General features: G+C 41.3%; 1 protein-coding gene across 1 annotated transcript; it reads left to right on the top strand.

The window, feature by feature from the left end:
* The first annotated feature begins 15239 nt into the window (after positions 1 to 15239).
* On the top strand, positions 15240 to 20534 carry LOC147886070 (putative pre-mRNA-splicing factor ATP-dependent RNA helicase DEAH2). The gene is made up of 7 exons (XM_087395334.1): positions 15240 to 15678; positions 16509 to 16696; positions 17728 to 18812; positions 19151 to 19276; positions 19391 to 19629; positions 19718 to 19836; positions 19986 to 20534. The coding sequence occupies exons 1-7, from the start codon at positions 15421 to 15423 to the stop codon at positions 20116 to 20118; spliced, it is 2148 nt and encodes a 715-aa protein (XP_087251460.1). The 5' UTR covers positions 15240 to 15420; the 3' UTR covers positions 20119 to 20534.
* Positions 20535 to 23874: the final 3340 nt, after the last annotated feature.

Here is a 23874-nt window from a genome sequence, read left to right as displayed (position 1 = left end):
TGTCAATGATATCGTCACAGTGATGTCATTGATGGAGAGTGAGAGGGGTTGAGCTAAGAAAGAAAAGGGAGGTTGAGCAAAGCAAGAGAGGTTACATTAGTCTTCTCACTTAGAATTTGATGAGGCAGGTTACGTTGGTTTTGTCGCTAATACCATCACAGTGATGGCATCGAGAGAGATTGAGATGGGGCTGAGTGCAAGAAGAGAGGTGAAGCAGTGAATGGCAAGAGGCTTGAGCGGCCTCTGTCCAGTCCTTTCTTGCTAATTTAAATGACTTGCTGGTGGCATTGAACATTCCTTAAGGATCTCATAGTATTATAGCTTTTCAAGGCCATTTTGATTTTCTCCAATGCTCCATTGAACAATTGCCAAGCCTTATTACTACAATGAAACTTAAAAAAATGTATAGTCTCATTAGTATTGATATATTTCAAACATTGAAACATGCTAAATCTTTGAAGGAAAATTAGTTTATTGATACGTTTCCTCAATTCAGTACTACAAAAACGGTTCCTTGATCTAACACGCACCTGCCCAAAATTCTACCATGGACAATGGACATTGGAACACACTACATGCATATATTGTTACAGGTTTGGGGCCAGCTCATTGGTCACAACTCATCATTGATGGTTTCGTTTGTGACTTCCAATGCATTATCAAGACAAATCAAAGCTAAATTCTTTTTTGCAAAAACAAAAGTAATATCATCAAAATCTGGAATGAAAGTAAATATATTTTGTAGTTTCATCAATATTCATTCATTTTTGGCTATGAAACATACTAAATGCTTCAAGACAAAATAGATAATTCATAAGTTTCCTTGATTCACTCCTCCAAAGATGGCTATTGGATTCGGCACATGCCTGTTAGAATTTTGATGACATTGGAAAGCAAATCAAGCTACATCAGCTATTGTCTCGTAGGTCTGAGGTCGGCTAACTATCCACTACTTCACCCCACTGATGGTTTCTTTCATGACTTCCAATGCATTGTTGGGACGATTCAAAGTTGCTTACTTCATTGCAAGACACTGGACATTGGAAAGCAAATCAAGCTACATCACCTATCATCAAGTCTGAGGTCAGCTCACTATCCACGACTTTGCCACTGATGGTTTCATTCACGACTTCCAATGCATTGTTGGGACGATTCAAAGTTGCTTCCTTCATTGTGAAAATAAAACGAATCTCAGTAATCTCTTAGCATTGGAGCTTGGATTAGTAAGATCATCCAATTATCAAACATTTTCCCTCCCATCAAAGTTCACAAAAGGCAAGCTGTCGAACAATGCTGTGGTGCTTAGATCATTTTGAAGATTGTTCTCATGCCAAGACTCTTGCACTCTCCTACAAGTTCATTCATTTATCATCGGAAGACATCACTCATGTTCAACGTTATGCCAAGTTGCAGTTAGTCACACTCTTCACCCTGTGGCCCTTTGTTCGTCTAGTATGCGGGGAAATCACCTTTTCCAAATGACCAAAGGAGCATTGGACAAATACGAATTGGTATGCAAAGCATGAGGGCAAGGAGGCGAGCAACTTAGAATGAAGCGAATGCTTGAAAAGAGATGGAAGTGTGCAATCATTGTACTTCAGGAAGCCTTTCTATAACTTAGCCCAAATAGCTAGGATACATTACATCCCACTACTTTAGTATACCTATGTTGCAAGAACAACCCTAACTCATAGAACCCTAAACCTTATATACATGACTTATGTTTGACATTTGTAGTGGACTCTACCCAACACATTTACAACACTTCATCTTGCTCTTGTCAAAAGAGTACGGGTCTATTACTTCATATCAGTACAGCTGATGGGCTTCACTCTGACGTATCCTTTGTGTATGGGCTTTGACCACTTCCTTTGTCATCATTGTCAGTTAGAGTAATGATGCATTATTGGGTGGCTATGATAACCATGCACCTTCGACTCACTTTTTCTTATAGTGTCGCTTCCTTTGTCATCTAGTGCCATGGTACTTGGCTTCTTCAATTGCAACCTGATTCGCACCATCTTGGTGACTGTGTGATCCTATTTTGCAACCTTTGAACTAGCCACAATGTAGACAGGCAGATTCAAGATGCTCCTGGATTCGCCCATTCCCAATCTAATTACCCTCCTCACTCTCGCTTGGGAGCGTCGTGCGCCCACTTCGGCCCTCAATCTACGAGTTGCCACTTGGTTGGAGTTGAATCCCCAACTGTCTATTTTGGAGTAAAACATTCGCCCACCACTATTTTGAACTATGTCCTTGTGGCTCCAATCTACTAGCCTTGTTCATGGAGGTGTTGCTTTGTAGTGCCTTGCCAAGGAGGTTCTCCAAATTATTAGAACGAGTTATAGACCCTTTGTGCCTCGGTGGTCAAGATGTTGCTCATGCACTCGTAAAGAGTAATAAGATTTCTTAACTGCTAGATTAGATATTGTTCCACATTACAAAGCAGAAGTGAACTCATGCTTTCCACCAATGAGAATCGGTGGCCTACTACCACTTCATGGACCTTAGCTGCAATCAAGGTTGGAGCTTGATAAGCCCTCTCCACACTTGCTAGAGATTGAGGAGAATTACTAAGGGAAGGATGATGCTTTATGCTCTAGCCCTTACTTCTTGTTCTTCTCGTTGTGCATGCTAGTAGGTACGTTGGGGTGATGGTGGCATTGAGGGATCATCAATGTCCATCTCTAGCAACTCTTCACTTGTGGTACCCCTAACTTGTGCTGAACTACACAGGTTCTTTATTTGACAATGTTCAACCTCATAGATTTCTTATCATTGTGCAAGCCAAACCTAGAATTTGGCCTCTTTCCCCTTGTCTTTTTGCTTAGGATTCTTCCTCTATTTGCCTTCATGCATCCTCATCTTGAGTTGCACCGAGGTTTCCACCCACTCTTTTGACACTTGATGGGCCGAGGTGTTGTTCACTGGGTCTCCTAGCTTTGTACCCATTGTGAATCTTTGCCATCTTGGCATCTTGGGTTCCTTTGTTCTACTTTCATCATCTAGTTTGCTTTCCTCTACATCAACATTTGGATTCTATTGATTCCTACCTTCCTTTGTTTTCCAACTTGGTGACTTTGTGAGGGGGGTCACTAGCATGGATGATCCAAGAGTTTTGGATTGCTCCTGCACTACCTTCGCATTTGTGGTCATCTCTTGTGATTTTTTAGTTTCTTGGGGTCCTGTAGCCACATGAGTATTTGGAATACTTTCTCCATTTGTTGTTGGCTTTCATCCCTCTGCCTTCGGATGTCCTTGAAGCTTTTAGACACTCCTTTGTCAGATTCTCTTGTGCCTCTTGGAGATTTGTTTCTGAGGCCAGGACCTTTTCCTCTTTCTTGTTGCACTAGGCTTCAAAAGGTTTAACATGAGCCTTCAGCTCAATATTTTCCTTGTCTTCCTAGTCGCTACACACATGTGTGTCTCTTGATTGCATCTTTCTCATTTGGTTGTTGTGCTTCAATTTTTTAATCTCTTCTCGAAGGGATGCTACTTCTTATCTGCCTTCATTGGACTCATGGATGGCCATGACTTCTTGTTTGATGGCCTTGGCCATTTTAGCATACCAAGATTGTTGATCTGATTCATAGGATAAGCAAGAGGCCCTTAGAGATTCATTATCCTCTAGCCTTCGCGAACGATAAGCAGCCAATCCAAGTGGTAAGAAGTGATCGTCCATGTAGCACATTAGATTACGGGCATGTTTGCACTCTCATACGAAATCATTGCAATAGTTTGTGACATAGGTTTGGCTATCATTGGGACTCTAGCCAAGCCGAAGGGGCCATGGGCACATCATAGGGATACCATTCATGGTCATTTGCAGATGGGAAAAATTGGAGTAGGTGGGAGGTATGTTGCACAATTAGTTCATTCATTAACCCAATTGCTTGCTCATTGGGGTTAGTAATCCCTTCCCTTCTCTTCCCTTGTTAACTTGGGCATTAGGGTCTACTCCGACATTTGTTGCGATTGAGGGGTGTTCATTGTGGGCTCTTACTACGACATTGGCAGTGGTTGTTGCTACGTCTGTTGCTCCCTCAAAACTATTGCCATTGCCATAGCAGTTGTTGCTGTTATGTGGTGGCTGTTAGTTTCACCACTTGCTCTTAATTCATTTTTTGACAAGTCACATCAACCTTGTTGGAGGTGGTGGTCGACAATCAGCTCTCTAGTTTTCCACCACTCCATGCGAGTAGGCACAATTATGCACAAAATCATCTCACCTTTTCTTTCTTATGTGGGATTTTGCCATCTAGTTGTTGATTTGAGTGGCGAATAGCTTTGCGCAATTGACCTGGGATCCTCCTGAGGCCTTCACTGCTTTTTGAAACAACATCCTTGAAACACAGGCATCAAGTGTCTTCATCTGCCCTCATTCCATTCCATTAGGAAGCACCAAATGGTGTTGACTTTAGGGTTTTGAGATTTGCTTGTTATGTACCCCTGCCCCTATACCATGCATTGTTGGTGAAGAGATCGTCACATGCTTGTGTTCCTAATTCAGTGAAATTGTCATCTCCGCCTAGCAACTTTAGTATCCTCACCACTTTTTCTTTGCTAATTATGATTGTGCAATCATTCTCTTGAAATGTTTCCATGGTCACATTGTATGAGTTGATGACTTCGATCGAAGGTCTTTGTCAAACCTGACTTGCCATGGTATATCTTGGAATTCCTTCAATCCCATGAGCTCGAGCCACCTAATTGACATCGAGCCACTAACAAACAAGTAGAGGGAGGAGGGAGGAGATTTGAACGCTATGGGTTGGTCAACCCACCATCACCCTTTGGGTCTATTCTTTTTTTCTATTGGCTTACAAACATGATGCTTATTGCCTTTGGCTAGAGGTTGGATAGTGAGCCTTGTAGGCTGTGGAGGAAAAGGGGGAGGAGGAGGAGTTTTCTTTGCTAAGAAATTTGTAGAATCATCTCTTCCTCCATGGGGAGTATCTATATGCATGGATCTAGAGTTTGTCCTGTGGGGGTTAAAGGTCACTGTGCCTTTACCCCAGTTATGTACAATACTCAAACACATATATAAATGAATGAAAAAGAAGATTAGGGTGGTTCTGCACCCACCAAACTTGTGTGGCTCTCTGTCTCTCTCTCTCCTTCTTCCGTTCTTGCTTTCGTTGAGAGCACTCTCAACTGGTATCAGAGCCCGAGTGATCTAGCTGAGCGTGCATGAATGCTTAGAAGCTCAACAGCTCTGTGGGAGGAAGGAGAAGCTCTGTGGGAAGCTTTGTGGGTGACTTTACTTGCATCCGAGTGTGCAGAGACCTTGGAGAAACCTTTGGAAAAGTCACTTTGGCTTTGTGAAGTGGTTTTGAGAGCCTGTTAAGAGCTTTTCAGAGAAAAAGTCGTTTTTTGAGCTTTTCCCTGTTCCGTTCGATGACAGAGACTCCGTATTGACTTGTAGATGCAACTATTTCTTGCTTTTGGTGTCCACATTACTTCAGGAGCCTAGAAACACCTTTATTCTTGAATCCGGGATCATTTCATTGGATTTCTGACTTCTGCGTTTTTTGCCCGGGTGTTGGAACTCAAGTTTGGAGCAACCATTTGCAGATCTGTCAGTTCCGGTGGACTCAAGAGGTCCTAAAACTTCTATGTTGCTCATCATTTGCACTCCGGTGGAGTTTACAGATAGCTCTGTTTCCAAAAACGTTTTTCAGTCTGTGTGTTGGACCTAGTGATTGAGACTACGGTTTCCAAAACCGTCTGTCCCATTGTGTTCTGGACGCCCAAAAACCCCTACCTATCAGTTCTTGCGTGATTCGGTGGAGGATTTTCAGAGTTATAAATCTCTGTGTATTCGATTTCGTCTCTCTGTTATGCATTTTTCATACTAAGGTTTTGAAACCTTAGATTTATGCCACATGGCAGTGGATAAGTGTTGACTCCCATTTCTCACTCATCGGTTGGGATTTTGGAGTTCTGGCAGAAGAGAGATATTTGCAGATTTTCTTGCTAAATCCGATTATGCAATGGCGCCCATGTTTTGAGGCATCTCAGGTTCTATTTTTAGTAGCGGTCATGACCATGGGACCATGATTTCCTGAGCATACCTTATGCAGATCACTCTGGTTGCAGTTTGAGCAGTGTGCGCTCATTGTTGTGCGCTCATTCGTGGTATGCATTGGGTTGCAATGGATGATTTATAGGCCATTTGGATGCATTACGGTCCTTATTGGATGCACTGATAGGCCCAAATTGCCTTGTGAGATGCTATTTTTTATGGACGCTTTGCACATGGATGCTATTTTATGCTGAGGGACAGCTTTGACACATTGCAGGTGATGCACTGATAGTGCTATGCTCTCTTGGATGTGATATTATTGATGCATATGCCAGTGGACAGTGTTTATGCTTGAGTCATTTGGCACTTATTGGCATTTTCTTTTGGGCCAGATTTGCTCATATGGATGCATAGTATATGCACATGAGTCAGATGCATCTTTTGATGCTTTGAGCTTTGAATTTTGGTGATATTTCACTCTATTGTGGCATACACATTTGGGTGCACCTGGTATTTGGTGTGATTCTCTCTTGCAGGCACTAGCATTTGGGATTTTGTTTCATTTGCATCATGGCATCCTCTTCCATGTCTGAAAAGGAGTTTTTCAGCATTAAAAAGTTTGATGGGACAAACTTTTCTTTGTGGAAAGAACAGATAAGGGATGTGCTTATTCAAAAGAAGCAGATTAAACCCTTGGCAGGTATTGAAGCTAAGCCTGCAGATATGTCTGAGGATGATTGGAATGAGTTGGATGCATTAGCAAAGTCTACTATTAGACTTCATCTTGCAGAGTCAGTTTATTTCATAGTAGTAAATGAGCAAACTACGGAAGATTTGTGGAAGAAACTGTGTGCCACTTATGAGAAGGAAACTGCCTCTAATAAAGTTTACCTCATGAAGAGGTTGTTTGAGCTGCAGATGAAGGAAGGGGTCTCCATTGCTTCTCACTTGAATGAATTCAATATTATTTTCAGCCAACTTCAGGCTCAGAAAATGAATTTTGATACGGAGACTAAGGCAATATTTCTCTTATGTTCATTGCCATCCTCATGGGATACCTTCCGTACAGTTGTCAGTAACTCTGCACCTGGTGGAGTGCTGAAATTTGATGATGCTGTGGGTAGCTTGTTGGCCGAGGAGATTAGACGGAAGTCTATGGATGGCAACAAGCAGGATGCAGCCTTAAATGTGCAAAGGGGTAGATCACAGTTCAGGGGGAAGTCCCAAGAAAGAGGGAAGTCTCGTAGCAAATCCAGGGCACGGAACATTGAGTGTTACCACTGTGGCAAGAAGGGCCATATGAAAAAGGATTGCTACAAGCTGAAAAGAGAGCAAAAGGATAAGAAAAAGAATGCAAATTGGGGTGCAAATCAAAAGGAAGAGAGTCCAAGGGAGGACAAAGGAAAAGTGAAGATCGAGGAGATCAATGCAGTCACACATGATAGTGACAATGACGTTCTCTTCATGTCTAGTTTATCTGCAGAGTTGCTTACCACTTCAGATGATACATATTCCCAGGATTGGATTTTGGATTCTGGTGCTTCATTCCATGTTACTCCCCATAGGGAATGGTTCTCCACTTATGATAGTGGAAAGACAGGTTGTGTGCATCTTGGAAATGACTATGCATGTGACATAGTGGGAGCAGGTGACATAAAGTTTTCTTTTGCAAATGGGTCTGCATTTGTTTTGAAACATGTGAGACATGTGCCTAAGCTGACCAAGAGTCTTATTTCAGTGGGTCAGCTAGATGATGCTGGTTTTCACACCACTTTTGGCTTTCAGAGTTGGAAAATTTAGAAGGGCTCTATGCTTTTGGCCAGGGGTGCCAAGTGTGGGACTTTGTATCCCTTACATGTATCAGGGGTATTTGATCATGTTGTTGCAATAACCGAGCAGCCAAGCACTTCTTTGTGGCATTGCAAGTTGGGGAACATGAGCCAGAATGGAATGAAACTCTTATGCCGTTTGGGTTATGTACCGCATTTGAGTTTCTCTGATTTTGAATTTTGTGAGCATGTATGCTATGATAGCTACTAGACCAGACATTGCATTTGCAGTGGGAGTTGTTAGCCGATATATGGCTAATCCAGGAAAGAGGCATTGGGAGGCAGTTAAGTGCATCATGAGGTACATGAAGGGTACCAAGGAGATGTGCATTTGCTTTGGTAAAGGAGACATGCGTGTACTTGGGTACATAGATTCAGACTATGCAGGGCATGTGGATAGTAGGAGATCCACTTCTGGTTATGTGTTCACCGTTGCAGGTGGTGTAGTGTCGTGGATGTCTCGTGCATAGAAGTGCATTGCTTTGTCTACCACAGAGGCTGAGTATGTTGCATCCACAGAGGGTTGCAAGGAGGCTATATGGCTTGATCGGCTAGTGGGAGATTTGGGGATTCATACAGGTGTACCGACATTGCATAGTGATTCCATGAGTGCTATTCAGCTAGCACGGAATCCGGTCTTTCATGCAAAGACCAAACACATTGAGGTCAGGTACCATTTCATCAGGGAGGTACTTGAGGACAAGCGCATAGAGCTTGTCAAGGTTCATAGAGATGATAACCCTGCAGATATGCTGACGAAGAGTCTACCTAGTCAGCGGTTTGAGTATTGTCGTGTATTGATGGGCATTGGATAGTATGCTCACTGGTTGTTCTCCCTTAAAGGCACATTGTCCTTTAAGTGGGAGGTTGTGGGGGTTAAAGGTCACTGTGCCTTTACCCCAGTTATGTACAATACTCAAACACATATATAAATGAATGAAAAAGAAGATTAGGGTGGTTCTGCACCCACCAAACTTGTGTGGCTCTCTGTCTCTCTCTCTCCTTCTTCCATTCTTGCTTCCGTTGAGAGCACTCTCATGTCCTCTCCCCAATGGGTTGTTAACTACAAGTTTGCATTGCCTTTGGTGCCCTGTCTTCCCATTTTTAGACTGTTTTTAGATTGTGCCTCATTCGGATTGTACTTGTTTATTGTACTTGTTTAGGGGTCTTTGCCTATTTTTGGGACTCCCCCTAATCATGCATCCACACATTTGGCCTATCAATCCTAATTTGATGTGGCCGATTGCTCCTAATTTGATGTGTGATAGCTCTGTTTAGTCCACCCCTTCCCTTCGTTCCTTGTGAGTCTCTTTTGTGGATACCATCTGAGCAAAATTAGCCCTTGGCCAATACTTCATGATCTATGTTCCATTTTTCGATGTTGTCTTGTCTCAGTTTTGTGACCCACCATGTGTTGATCATTTTGATTTGCACACCTTGGCACCCTTCAACCATGTCATCCCAACAGCATCAGGTACCCTCCTTCATTCTCCATCTTGACCAGCTCCATTGATTTCTATGCAAACATCTTTTAGCATGCCACAAGCATGAATAGCCTTTGATCCACCATCCAAATTTTGAATGATGAGGGCTTTAAGTTCTTCAAATTCAGCCTCTTATGGACTTTGCCCAATATGATATTGATGCCTTGAGCCTTTGTCAACTATCACGACCTTCATCGTATGATGTCAATCTTGACATTAATGTCATAGGGACCTCTTCATCCAATATCATATGTCCGTCACTTTGATGGTAGAGGCAAGGGGTGTGGCGACGGGTCATTGCTCCATCATCGAGCTTTGGAATAATTTCATAGTTCCATCAGTGGGCCAATCAAAATCATCATATTTAGTTCATGGAATTAATTTATGTTGATTCCATTGGTTGTTTGGCCATGCCTTTGGTTGGGGTTTGCTTGCCCTTGCTTTTTGTTTGTTCTACTCCATTTGTCCTCCTTTAAGTTGTCAATCTGACATTTCTCCCCCTTTGATGAGTGGTTTCTTCTTTAACTCATGTTGATCTTTGTTTATGTCTTCTTCTCCTCCTCTCCAGCTTCTATTTCTTTGACTTCTTAGGTTTCTAGCCCTTGTGATCTGGTGACTACCATCATGTCCAGCTCAGTTATTTGAAATTGTTCCTCTTGCTTCATCGGCTCATCAAAGTGAGCACCTTGGTGGGGTGATTGGTAGGGAGACTTTGACTCGTCGGTCGTGTCTATATTCTTGTTTGACTCAATCAAAATGGGCAAATTGGTTGCCTCTATCTACTTGGTTGGCTTCATCTTGGTCAAATCTGTCAGGTTGCTCCAATATGTCGACTCGATCCATCTCAATTTGGTCTTCTTGATTTGGTCACAAGAGGGAATGAGGATCCGCTCCTTGGTCCTTGTTGAAACTTGTCTGAAATCATTGTAGGGAGGGTTTGCTGACTCTCTTGATCACTCCCTTGTGCATCTCTTTGTTTGATGTTGATGCTGGTGGACACATCACCTTGCTCACTACCCTTAACCAATTACTCATCTTCTTCTTTGATAATTTCAAGCCTTCTTTCCATGACCTCAATGCACAGAGCTTCTTCGTTTGTAGGAACATGTAGCTTTCCATGCTATGGGTTGATGAATCCTTACTCTGACACCACTGTAATGAGAAACGATTGCAAAACCTACAAGTCCTTGAAAACATAGCAAATACTATATGAAAATATGCATGAACTTTCAAAACTCATAAATAGAAGAGACAGAACAAGCGCGCTGGGTGTAATCTCCCCCCATAGTATTGGTGCTCTCCTTCTTTCTACCTATTGCTTGTGCATAGAGCTTCTCTATTTGCAAGAACTCTTTTTTTGCAGTAATGTGAGCTTCCCGTGCTATGGATCAATGAATCCTGGCTCTGATACCACTGCGATGGAAATGCTTATAGAACATGCAAGTCCTTGACAACACATCAAACACTATACAAAACTATGCACAAAGTTATAAAACTCATAAAGGTAAGAGACAAAACAAGCATGTTGGGTGCAATCTCCCCCCATATGCTTCCTTATGGATGAAATTAGGGTAAAGCCCCACTGAGCCACTTCCAAAATAGCTCGCTTTTTTTAAAAATAAAGCAGTCTTTTCCCACTTTAGTTAATATGCTTAGGCTAAGCCTCTAATATACAAAAATTAAAATATGTACATGAGCATTTGTAATATCCAAAATTAGGCTTAGCCTAGTTCATCCCCACATCACCAAAGTTGCACCTATGTGCAATAATATGGGGAATCATGCTTGCTAGATGCTATCACCTGATCAATTACTCTTCCCCTGAATTCACATAATCAATAATAATGAAATATTTCAAGCATAGAATAACCTTAGAATTAATGACAATAAATATTTCAGTGACACAAAATCAATAAATCATCGATGGATGGTGCACACATGCGACACATGCCATCAGATGGTGCAGATGTGCCACACATACATAAAATCCCATGGATAGTGCACACATGCCACACATACCATCATCGCATAAGTGGTGCACACAATGCCACACACTCATATAGCCATAGCTGTAAGCTGGGTGACAAAAATGCTAGATCTCGCTCAACTAAATACTAAAGGACTAAATTAATAGGATAATTCCAATTCTCGTAGCAAGAAATTTGAGAACGAGAGACAAAGTCAGCTTAATCTTGAGAATGGCAGTGGGTTGACCTTGAGCAAGGACCTGAATAAAGGGTGCTTTTGACTATGGGAGTTAGAACAAGGGATAGGGAATCTCTGCAAAGTCCTTGATGTGCTTTCATGATAGTTGGCCAAGACTCGAAAGCTTCTCAACTCAAAAATATTAGTGGGAGTAGGCCAATTGATGATTGTTGGATTTTATGGAAACTCCATCTTGGGAAATGGCAAAACCCAGATACTTCAAGTCAAAAAGCATAAATTCACACTTCTTTGGATTTGGATGAATAGACTGTTGATCAAGGAAAGAGAAGACTTGATGTACATGATCCAAGTGTTTCTCATATGTCTTTGACTAAATGAGAATGGTAGACAATGACAAACTTGTCCAAGAAAGGCATGAACATGTCATGTTGCTTGAAATATTGTTCAAATTTCACCCCAAAAGGGAGAACCACCGGTTCATAAAGTCCTTGGCTTGTTTTAAAGGCTATCTTCCATGTATCAACAGCCTTTATCTTGATGGTGTCCACTTTTGAGGTCAACCTTGGTAAAGATTCTAGGTCCTTGCAATTGATCCAAGAGATCATAAACCCTAGGAAGAGGATATCTATTCTTGACAATAATATTGTTTAAAGTCCTCTAATCAATGCAGAGCTTGTAAGACCCATCAAATTTAGGATCTAAGATGACAGGGGATACACAAAGAGAGAAGGATAGCTTGATATAGCCAAGGTCCAATAGTTCTTGAAGTTGCCTTTTAATCTCCTCATTTTCTAAGGGAATGCTATTGCAGAGAGATCTATTGGGGAGAGAATACACTAGAATCAAGTCTATGACATGCTCCCATTGATCTATTAGTTTGTAGACCATGTGTGGAGGGTACAGAATAGATGGTAACTTTTACATCATCAAAGAATGAAGAGCAATCTAGCTGAAACAAAAGGTGGAGTATAGGCTGCTACAAAGGGTATATTAGAGGTCGTTGCTGCTTTTAGAGGGTACTATATAGGGTATTTCAAAGGATACGATAGAGGTATGCCAGAGCAAGGACATATTTGGCTACAATTTTTGGAGATGTGGGGGTAGATTGTTTAGCAAGGTATGCAGTAGGATAGGCAGTAGGGTATGTAGTTGTGGTAGGATATGCAGCAAGGTATGTAGCATATGCATCTACACATCTGATGCAATGCATGTAGCAAGGTATGTAGGGTATGCAACTATACATATGATGCAATGTATGTAGTAGGATTTGAAAAAGAGAATGCATATGTATAGTTGCATATCCTACATACCTTGCTACATGCATTGCATCAGATGTGTAGATGCATACGCTACATACCTTGCTGCATATCCTACCACAACTACATACCCTACTACCTATCCTACTGCATACCTTGCTAAACAATCTACCCCCACATCTCCAAAAATTGTAGCCAAATATGTCCTTGCTGTATAGTTGCATACCCTACATACCTTGCTACATGCATTGCATCAGATGTGTAGATGCATACGCTACATACCTTGCTGCATATCCTACCACAACAACATACCCTACTGCCTATCCTACTGCATACCTTGCTAAACAATCTACCCCCACATCTCCAAAAATTGTAGCCAAATATGTCCTTGCTAGAGCAAGGACATATTTGGCTACAATTTTTGCTAGAGCAAGGACATATTTGGCTACATATATGTCCTTGCTAGAGCAACGACATATTTGGCTACAATTTTTGGAGATGTGGGGGTAGATTGTTTAGCAAGGTATGCAGTAGGATAGGCAGTAGGGTATGTAGTTGTGGTAGGATATGCAGCAAGGTATGTAGCGTATGCATCTACACATCTGATGCAATGCATGTAGCAAGGTATGTAGGGTATGCAACTATACATATGATGCAATGTATGTAGTAGGATTTGAAAAAGAGAATGCATATGAAGCTATGTATAAAAAAGGATATGAAAAAGGGGAAGCATGTGAAGTAGTGTATGCAATAGGATATGCTGAAGTAGGGTATGCCTTTGTAAATAGAGTAGGGTTTATAGCAAAGGCTGCAATAGGAGTAGATTTTTAATCTGGGCAATGATACATCAGCAAGATAGGGAAAGATTTGGCTTTCTTAAGGAGGGTACAACATTGCTTATAAATAAATTTTGATGTTGGGCAAGTGTCCTTCCATATTTGACAAACTTCTTGATTTTCTCCTCAGCCATATACAGTATTGACCCATCATATTGGTAAACTTAAAGAAGATAATGTCCCTATAATCCATGGGTACAACGTCATAGAGAACTTGATCTTGGAAAACACCATTAGCAAACTTGGTAAGACATCGTTCAGTAACATTCAAAGGCTAACCTTTGTTCATTCAAGACAAGCATATGGATGGAAATGAGCTTGAATAGGCAAATGAAGCCATTGTTAAGCAAAAATGAAACCAAACTATGCTTCACCTAGCCCCAATGATTCCCTTTGATGATCGTGTGACTGTCATAAGCTTAAGTGAAAGTTCTAATCATGAGGTCCAAACTAGGATTTACCTCTATCTACTCACTGCTATCTACTCCTCCACTTTGATTTTAAAATTGGCTAAACTAGTTGCAACCCTTGCTTTGCTTTTTCATTCTTCCTTAGTTTGATCATGCACAATGCTTGCAATGCTTTTGGAATTTTTGCTTGGCATATTCCTATGGGGGGAAGCCCCTTCTTGGATCCCGTATGCTACTGCTATTGTTGTTTGGACTTGTAAAGGGGTTTTGATGGAGAGGATTTGCTGAAACCTCCTAGTTGGTGGCCCTGTCTCCTCTCAACTCTCTTTGCAACCAAAAATCTTTGATTCAATGGTTTTGAGGACTGAAGAAATCTACCTCTTGCTGGATATGTGGAAGGAGCCCCCCAATGTATTTGATGTTGAGCATGTCCTCCCTAGCTTCTACCTTTGTCTCTAGCATGAGTCTATGGAAACTTTCTATGTATTGTGAGACTGAATGGCCTCTAGCTTCTCACTAAAGAATTGCCATGAATATAGCATTCTTTCTTTGTTGTGAAGTGGTATGAATTGCTTCTCTACGGGTTGGACCAGTTCATCCAATGTAGTTGTGGGAGCGTCACAATCCTTTCTGGACCTTACTTTGGATTGAGTCCCACCAATGTGAAGCTCAAGCTTGAAGGTGGCTAGATAAAGCTTCTCTTTTTCAGTGAATGGTTGAGAGTGAAAGTAGAGAGTTCTTGAACCATTGTTCTAACTTCTCAAGGCATCAAAGTTTCCTTGAAAGGACTATTACCTTGCCTGAGGTGTGAGGATGTGGGGCCCCAAATTGGGTTCCACTATTTGGATTTGAGTTACTAAGCCCTTGCAAAGCTGAGTGGCTTTAGCTATCCTTTGGGCATTTACTGGTTGGATGGATTCACTGATCTTTATCTTTGAATTAAACTTAAACATTTGCTTTTAATAGTTGTGTGTCCCTTCAAAAGTCGTTATTGGAGCATTGCACGCCCCTTCCTCAATCCATTGAGCTCTTGATGAACTACAACATGTTCTGTGTTTGAATCATATAGCCTGTTCATGTGGGAAGGGTGGCTTGCAAACCACCTTGTCCCGATCAAGGCTGACTAGCAACTAGGTTTTTCGACTCGCCCCTACTCGAGAGCATGGGCTCGGGCTTTTTTCTCCAAAAGCGTTACACTTGAGCCTACAAAATTGACCCTTTGAGTGCCCCTCGGTCTCAATACAAGTTGAACTTCCTTTCTAGCGGCTAGACCCTTGTGCTGAAGATTCATATTTATCGTCAACGTTTTTTTTTTGAAAACTTGCAGTGAGGGTTAGGTCAGTATCCCCTATTTCATCATCGTCTTGGCCTCATCACATTCTTGGCGAGTGCACCCGCAGAATTGGACTTCATGGGTTCGGAGCGCAAAAGGAAGCTTAGCCTCTTTGATGTGGTGGATGAGTCCACTATCCCTGGGAAAATCAAGCTCAACGGGATTCCCAACCTCAATCCCTACACTGGCCGTCCTTATTCGCAGCGCTACCATGAGATATTGGAGAAACGGAAGACTTTGCCTGTGTGGCAGCAGCGCCAGGAGTTTTTGGATATATTGGCAAAGAATCAGACGATGGTTCTAGTCGGGGAAACCGGCAGCGGTAAAACGACGCAGGTAAGTGAATTCGCCATGCTCTTCTAGATTGTTCTCGGTGTCTATGCGGAGTGCTCTCTTCATTTTCTACCTCTGCTTCATTTTATTCAGTCGCTGTTGATTTCCTTGGTATCTCGAACTTGCAGTATCTATTAGGTCTTGGCTGGTTTATTTGGGCTGCCGTGTCCTCTTTCATTGTTGTCGTGTCCTCTTTCATTGTTGTCAATGTGAAGGCTATTACATGGTGGAACTTGGGGTTGTCTGCTCCTTTAACTTAGGACTAGTTTTTCTAGTGTTTCTTCAAGTGTTCACTTTCATTCCACGCCTGGGTCGTGAGGACAATATTAACAGAAAACCCAATTTTCCCCAGAGTTGTGAGGTCAGTTTATCATATTACTTTTGATAGCTAGATAAAGTGCTATTCTTTTAAGCAAATAGTTTTTTTCAATAATGAGCTAGGTATGTTCAACGAAGACATTGTCAGGTAGGCTTTTGTGAGGAGCTCAAAAGCGAGGGATGCCTTAGGCAAGGGTGGATATTTATAGTGGCAGAGGATCAGAGTTATTAATCTCTACATCAGAAGTCCTTAATGACTAATACTTTTTCATCACAGTCTTGCATGGTTTGGGGCTCTCTGAATTGAGTGTCTGCTACCGCTGCTCTCTCTCTCTCTCTCTCTCTCTCTCTCTCTCCCCCTCTCTCCACAAAAGCCCTCCTCCCTGACCCATCTGCAAAGATTGGTTTCAATATTTACAGCCCTTAGCGATTAAATATGCAGAGATTTGTGATATGTGACACAGCTTGTTGAGAAGGGCTATTAGAATTGATAGATGGGTTGTGCCCTACTGCAGATTCCTCAATTTGTAGTGGAGGCTGGATACACATCCAACAGAAAGCAAATAGCTTGCACACAACCGCGAAGGGTCGCAGCAATGTCTGTCTCCCGCCGTGTTGCAGATGAGATGGATGTAACGATTGGAGAAGAAATTGGATACAGCATCCGCTTTGAAGATTGCAGTGGTGCTAAGACAGTGTTAAAGTAAGTTTGCCTCTTGCAGGACTGTGAAAATGACTTGATATGGTATTTTTCTCTTGGCAAGTAAAGTATTTTTGTCTAGTCACATAAATGATAAGATGCTCGGTGTTTTTTAAAGTTGCTACAAACATGCATAAATTGTTTTTTCATATGCCTGAACATACGGCACTTTAAAGCTTATTGCAGAACTGTAAGCAGCTGTCCAACATTTCTGGCAGACTGAGACCCTGGCCTGCCTTCCTTTTGCCTCTTCTCCCCCTTTTTTTTGGGTCTTATGCAAAATGTGCATGTCTTGCTTACCAGATCTCATTGTGTTTGTTTTGCTGTCCTTTTGATTACTTTTTACTTTGTTATTATTTTTTGTTTACTGATCTTGTAACTCGTCTGTTTCTTTTTGATGTTCTGGGTCCTAATGTCTTCCATTCGGATTATAGTTTTATTTCCTTCAATTCCTCAGTAGCTGCGTTGTCTCTGCTGAAGAATGCTCTCTCTCTCTCTCTCTCTCTCTCTCTCTCTCTCTCTCTCTCTCTCTCCCCCCCCCCGGCGCGCTCTCCCCCAAGTAGCTGCTGAAGAATGCTCTCTCTCTCTCTCCCCCCCCCCCCCCCCCCCCCCACTTTCCCTTCTCTCCCCCTTCCCCCCTCTTGCCCTCCTATTTTCTCTCTTTATTGTGTTTTTGTTTTTTGTTTTTTACTGTTTTTTGTCACTTGTTTACTTCAGTCTCCATGCAAGTGTTCACAAAGTTGAGTGCACCAGATGATTGTAGTAGTGTTGTTTACGACACTTTTCATTTATTGAGTAGATGAGTAAATTGAAATACTCCCCCCCAACTTGATAATGACCGTGGCCACACAGAACTCTGTTCTTCGTGCTCTCATGACTGTTTCACTTGCTTAAGTCTCCATGATTGTTGCCTTAATTCTGTCATATTTGTATATCAGATCATCATTCTATCTATCACTGTCAGGTCAACTGAATACATGAAGTTGTCAACTCGTCTTTGATTTTTGTACATTCTCTTTTGATGTTGTTACCAGGTATCTTACTGATGGGATGCTTCTAAGGGAAGCAATGACAGATCCTCTACTTGAGCGATATCGTGTGATTATTCTTGATGAGGCACATGAAAGAACACTAGCCACAGATGTGCTTTTTGGCCTATTGAATAAAGTGTTAAGAAACAGGCCAGATTTGAAGCTGGTGGTCATGAGTGCTACCCTTGAGGCAGAGAAGTTTCAGTCGTATTTTAATGGCGCTCCACTGATGAAAGTTCCAGGGAGACTGCATCCAGTGGAAATATTTTACACTCAAGAACCTGAGAAAGACTATCTTGAGGCAGCAATACGAACAGTGGTTCAAATACACATTTGTGAGGCTCCTGGGGATATTTTACTCTTCCTTACTGGTGAAGAGGAGATAGAAGATGCTTGCCGAAAGATAACAAGGGAAATCCAGAACATGGGCGATCAAGTTGGGCCTGTGAAAGTCGTCCCTTTGTATTCCACTCTACCTCCAGCTATGCAGCAGAAGATCTTTGAATCTGCTCCACCTCCCATTAAAGATGGTGGACCTCCAGGCCGCAAGATTGTGGTATCAACAAATATTGCTGAAACATCACTCACAATTGATGGGATAGTTTATGTGATTGATCCTGGCTTTGCTAAGCAGAAGGTTTACAACCCCAGGATCCGAGTTGAATCTTTATTGGTGTCTCCGATTTCAAAGGCCAGTGCACATCAAAGAGCTGGCAGAGCTGGCAGGACACAACCTGGGAAATGTTTTCGATTGTACACTGAAAAGAGCTTTCAAGATGACCTACAGCCACAAACTTATCCAGAAATTTTGAGATCAAACTTGTCTAATGTGGTGCTCAACTTAAAAAAATTGGGCATTGATGATCTAGTACATTTCGATTTTATGGACCCTCCAGCACCAGAGACTTTGATGCGTGCTCTTGAGCTACTTAATTATCTTGCTGCATTGGATGATGATGGATACTTGACAAAGTTGGGTGAGCTTATGAGTGAGTTTCCCTTGGATCCACAAATGTCGAAGATGCTAGTTGTGAGCCCCGAGTTCAACTGCTCTAACGAGATTCTCTCAATAACTGCTATGCTCTCAGGTACTGTTCTAATCATTTCATGTGTTTGGGTGTAATAGAATCAGTCCATGTCTGTGGTCGCACTACTCGTCTTTTGTCCTCACGTGTGGAGCTGTCTGCCAGTAGCCTTTTGATTGTCTGTGGGGTGGGATTCTGTGTACGGCCCAGGTCAGCACACAGGATCGTGAAACACAGTCCTTTGTATAGTCTGATTGGTGTCCTATAGATTTCCTAAGGATAGTTCTGATGCAGACAGCTTCAAAACCTCAGTGTATCAGTGCACGGGGTTTGGTCTCGCCTCTCTGCGTCTGCTGACCTCCGTGGGCCTCATCTGTGATAACAATGCTCTCTTTCACTAGTCCCCAATTGCTTTCTTCGCCCAAAGGAAGCCCAGAAAGCTGCAGATGAAGCGAAAGCTCGGTTTGCGCACATCGATGGGGACCACTTGACGCTGCTGAACGTGTACCATGCCTACAAACAAAACAGTAAGTGTTGTTATGTTTGTTCTGTAAGGATTTTCAAAAGGCTTCTCTTCGTGTAGACTTTGTGAATTATTTTCTGGGCTTTTTTGAAGTTTTATGGTTCTCTGGGAAATGCAGGTGAGGACCCTCAGTGGTGCTATGATAATTTTATCAATGTCAGGGCGCTAAAATCAGCTGACAATGTGCGGTCCCAACTTGTGCGGATCATGAATCGGTATAACCTGAAAATGTGCAGTACAGATTTCAACAGCCGTGACTACTATCTAAACATTCGGAAGGCTATGTTGGCGGGATACTTCATGCAAGTAGCTCACCTTGAAAGAACAGGCCATTATTTGACTGTGAAAGACAATCAGGTATTGCTACAGAGCTTTTTTTAAAATTTGTTTTTAAATAATTGTTGCAGTGCATCAGCCCTGCTCAAATTTGTCTCTTCTATTGCAGATGGTTCATTTGCATCCCTCCACATGTTTGGATCACAAGCCAGAGTGGGTGATTTACAATGAATTTGTGCTGACTACCAGAAATTTTATTCGAATTGTGACTGATGTCCGAGGGGAATGGTAATTACTTAGATTTTGGCACTTCTATTGGTTCTGATGAAGATAATGTTATTTTCTATACTCATTATATACAGGAGTTCGACTTTTTTTACAAGCAAGCTTTCTTGAAAAGGCTTTCAGCCAATCTCACACCAATTTTTTGTCAACAGGCTTATTGATATTGCACAACACTACTATGACCTGAGTAATTTTCCACAGTGTGAAGCAAGAAGACAGTTGGAACGCTTGTACGCGAAGCGTGACCGAGAGAAGACTGATTCCAAGAACAAAAAAGGATCATAGTCATTGAGAGCACAAAACGTGTGCATGATCTGTACTTTTGCTAGGAACGTTGCTAAAGGCATATATGTATGGAAATGTGTCAATTGAAATAAGTTGTAGACTGCATATTTGTTCATTCTCCAGTGATTGTCCGTGCAAGCATACCTTGACAACATCATCTTATTATTTACCAAAACATAGATTTGGTCAAAAGGGGGAGGTTGGCACAACTGTCTGATTTTGGGCCTCTAAGCTTATAGCAACTACTTAAGTGTTGCTTAGCTTTTTGAGATATCCAGTTCTGAGTAACTTTTGATTTAATATTATGCTTTGAGGGTGAAGTGGGCACTGAAGTGGCCTTATCATGCTAAAACTATGTGAAGACTTTTAATTTTGAGGTCGTAATTTTTGTAGCTCCGAAACTTTAGTTGGCTTGATCAATGTTATGGTTCGTGAAAAATTTTAACTCAAAAAATTGCAATTTGAAGCCACAGGTTTGTCTGATCTGCTGCTTATAGTAGAAACTCTACTCTCTTTGTACAGATTTCTGATGCAAACAATGACTCTCTTCTATTTTCTGTAGAGCTGTAATCTCTCTCTCTCTCTCTCTCTCTCTCTCTCTCTCTCTCTCTCTCTCTCATTCCAGTTTAAGCAAAGTCGACTCTGGATTTTTGAACTGAAACAAAAAGCTTTTAGAAACCTCCATTACCTTAGCTTAGCAGAAGTTTCAGTCTGTTTCTTCAAGCTAAATTACAATATGGGCCCAAGCTCATGCTCTTCAGGCACAGGTATATGAGGAGAAAGAGAGAAAGTAAATATATTTACCTTCTTCTGACTGTGGAGACTTAGCTGAAGGAGGAACCTTGTTATATTGAGACTTGTGTTTATTTTGATACTTGTTAGTTGAAAGCTTACTACCCTCGTTATGGAACAAAAAAACTGTCATTAACAAAATATAGCTCATCAAACGGATCCTGAAAATGCTACCTAATATGTATTCCACTACGCCACATTGTGTACCGCTATCTCCACTAAGCAATGTTGCAAATACAGTGGTGGTATGCCAACACTGTGTTCATATGGTGTCTTTGCTGGTTGTAAACCACCACGTGGCAGGCTAGATGTCTCCCCTTTTGGGAAGAAAGTGAGTAAAGGAGAGCAAACGGCAAGCCTCCTACATTTCATTCTCTTTACTTGTTAATTGCAATTGGCCCTTTGAAAAGGCTTGAAGGAGAAACATAAAATTGAAAGAAAAGGTTTGTCTCCTAGAGTCTTCTCATGATTTTTCTTAGGCATGTGAGGTCTGTTCTTTTGTTTAGGAGGTGCTCAAAGATAAGGTTAGCTTCACCAAGGGACAGCAGTAAAAGCATGGATTCTGATTGTGTTTCTCCTAGAGTCACCTCCTAGAGTCTTGTGATAGATCCAAACAATGAGTTCGTAGACCTGAAAGTTTGTTTTGGGGAAACTTGTAAGCTTTGTCAATATAATAAAGAAAGCTCCCAAGCTTGGAGAAGTACAAACATGCATTCCACGTAAAGTAGTAAGATGAAATAACTTAATATCAAAGAAGCACATGCACCTAACATGAGATTTGCACTAAGATTTCTTGACGCAAATCTTGACATTGACTTGCCAAATCAAAAGTTGCATCTCGCAACGAAATTTGACTTGAACTAATTTGGTCTCTAACCCTAAGAGGGAAAAGAAAATCCTTGTGGAGACAAATAGGACAACACCTTAAGTTAGGTATGAAAGACTAGCCTCATTTGAGATAAAAAATTGTGCACGTCTCTAAGCATGAAGGTTTGTTTTTTGTTGTAACCAGGTATTTGACCCTTCCATTCTTATTTAGAACTCCAAGAAGCATCGAAAGTTGCAACACCCATTCAAATGACCTACAACTTGTATTCCTCATTTGAGATGTTAGATTTGGGCTTGGGAATTTTGTTTAGTAGTCAAAGAAGGGATTGTCATGAAGCAGTCCAAGTATATAGACGGGCTGTTACATAGCTTTGGAATGAAGAATTGTAAATTGATTTCAACTGCAATTGACCTTGTCCTTAAGCTCTCCATATATAATAGTAATGAATCTTTTGATTCCACTCTATATAGCCAAGCTCTTGGTTGCCTCATTCACGTATGCAGCACACGTCTTGACATTTAGTACGAAGTATCATAGGTGAGCAAATATATTCAAAGCCCAAAGGCCACTCACTTGCAAGGCACCCAACATCTTGAATTATTCTACCCCAAGGGGGAGTGACTCTCGGTTCCATGCATTCAGTGATTTGGACTAAGTTGGTGACTGTGGTGGTTGAAAGTCCATTAATTTGAATTGTTTTGTTCTTGGCGAGTCATGCATATCTTGGTTGAACAAGAAACAACCCATTGTAGCCACCAGTTGAGTTCATATGGCTCAAGAGATTGTTAGCAGATCTTAATTAGGTTTTACAGCCACGGTGTACCCACCCTTGTCACACTGATAGTTAGAGTGCTATCTCTCACAATGCATCGAGGTACATTATCATTATGTTAAAGAGAAATTGCATGCAATATAGATCAACTTGATGTATTGGCCCAACACACAGGAATGTGGTAGAGCTTGTCACTAAGGCACTATCCAGAGAAAAGTTTAAAGCTTTCCACAAAGCTTTACAATTTCTTTTGGTGACTAATCCATTCTATGTACATATTCGACTACCACTACAAGGGCGATTTCTTACATTATGAGTAGTGTGTTGCGAACCTACCCTTGGGATGCTTTTCACCTCCAGTTGGGAGGTTTTCCCCTCTAGGGTTAGGCTACTATTGTAGAGGATATGTATCCTTATTTTGAAAGTCTCTCATTGCAACACATACTTGTGCAATACAATTTGTTTCTTTGTGTGCTCATCGTCATTTCCAACAATTGCAAAGGTTTTTTGTGCATGTTCTTGAATTTTTTTAATTCTATGTTGAGTGTTGTTGTAAGCTATATTATGTTGAAGATATTGTTGAAAGCATGAATCCCCTAGAAATTTATTTGGGTTGAGATTGTTTTCCTCTCTTTTGGAGGTAAGAAAACTATATAAACTCTTTAATAAATGATATAAAGTTATTTTTCTTATGTTCTCATGCAATTCTCATGTTTTTTTTACATGTTGAAACTAGCTTGAGTTCTAGATTATCATCTAGGTATATAAGATAATGAAAAATTAATGGGTATATTGCTACAAATGATAAGAATCAATGGCACCTTATGGGTTGATCAAGAGCTCTAAGTGGATGGATCCATGCCAATTGAATAGCGTCCCCTTAGGGTAAGGTCCCCCCATTTTGGCCACATATCATGCGCCATTGTTTGCATGTGTTCCAAGAGCTCTAAGTGGATGTATCCATGCCAATTGAATAAAGTCCCCTTAGGGTAGGCCCCCCCCCCATTTGGGCCATTGTTTGCATGACATGTTCCATGAGTTTTCTTCTAATATGTGTTGAAATTCAATACCATTTATGAAACGTTTCCTTGTGGGCATGGTAAGCTATTTGTTGAATTGTTATTGAAAACGATCATGACTATGTATTACATACATGGGAACATTTGCATATTCGTACATACGTCATGAGTTTATACACATGATGCTCTTTACCTTTTGGCATCCATTAATGTCGTTTCCACTCCCATTGATTCCTGAAAATGTTCAATATGTGAGATTTGGGACTGATGCATTCTTGATTGGACATAGAGATATGTAAAATACTTAAAAAAGTTTTGATTGCACATAGAGGTATGTAAAATTC

This window comes from Dipteris shenzhenensis, chromosome 24 (genome assembly GCF_047967505.1).
Source record: "Dipteris shenzhenensis isolate YYH24624 ecotype China chromosome 24, Dip_SZ_1.0, whole genome shotgun sequence".
Lineage (NCBI taxonomy): Eukaryota > Viridiplantae > Streptophyta > Polypodiopsida > Gleicheniales > Dipteridaceae > Dipteris > Dipteris shenzhenensis.
Note: the sequence above shows the minus strand (reverse complement) of the source record. Positions and strands in the feature narration are given on the sequence as shown.

What these genes read in the sequence shown, in the direction of transcription:
- LOC147886070 (XM_087395334.1), top strand. Translation starts at nt 15,421, where the DNA reads ATGGGTTCGGAGCGCAAAAGGAAGCTTAGCCTCTTTGATGTGGTGGAT. An exon ending in CCATGCCTACAAACAAAACA is followed by an intron (nt 19,277 to 19,390) that starts GTAAGTGTTGTT and finishes TGGGAAATGCAG; the next exon opens with GTGAGGACCCTCAGTGGTGC. An exon ending in TGACTGTGAAAGACAATCAG is followed by an intron (nt 19,630 to 19,717) that starts GTATTGCTACAG and finishes CTTCTATTGCAG; the next exon opens with ATGGTTCATTTGCATCCCTC.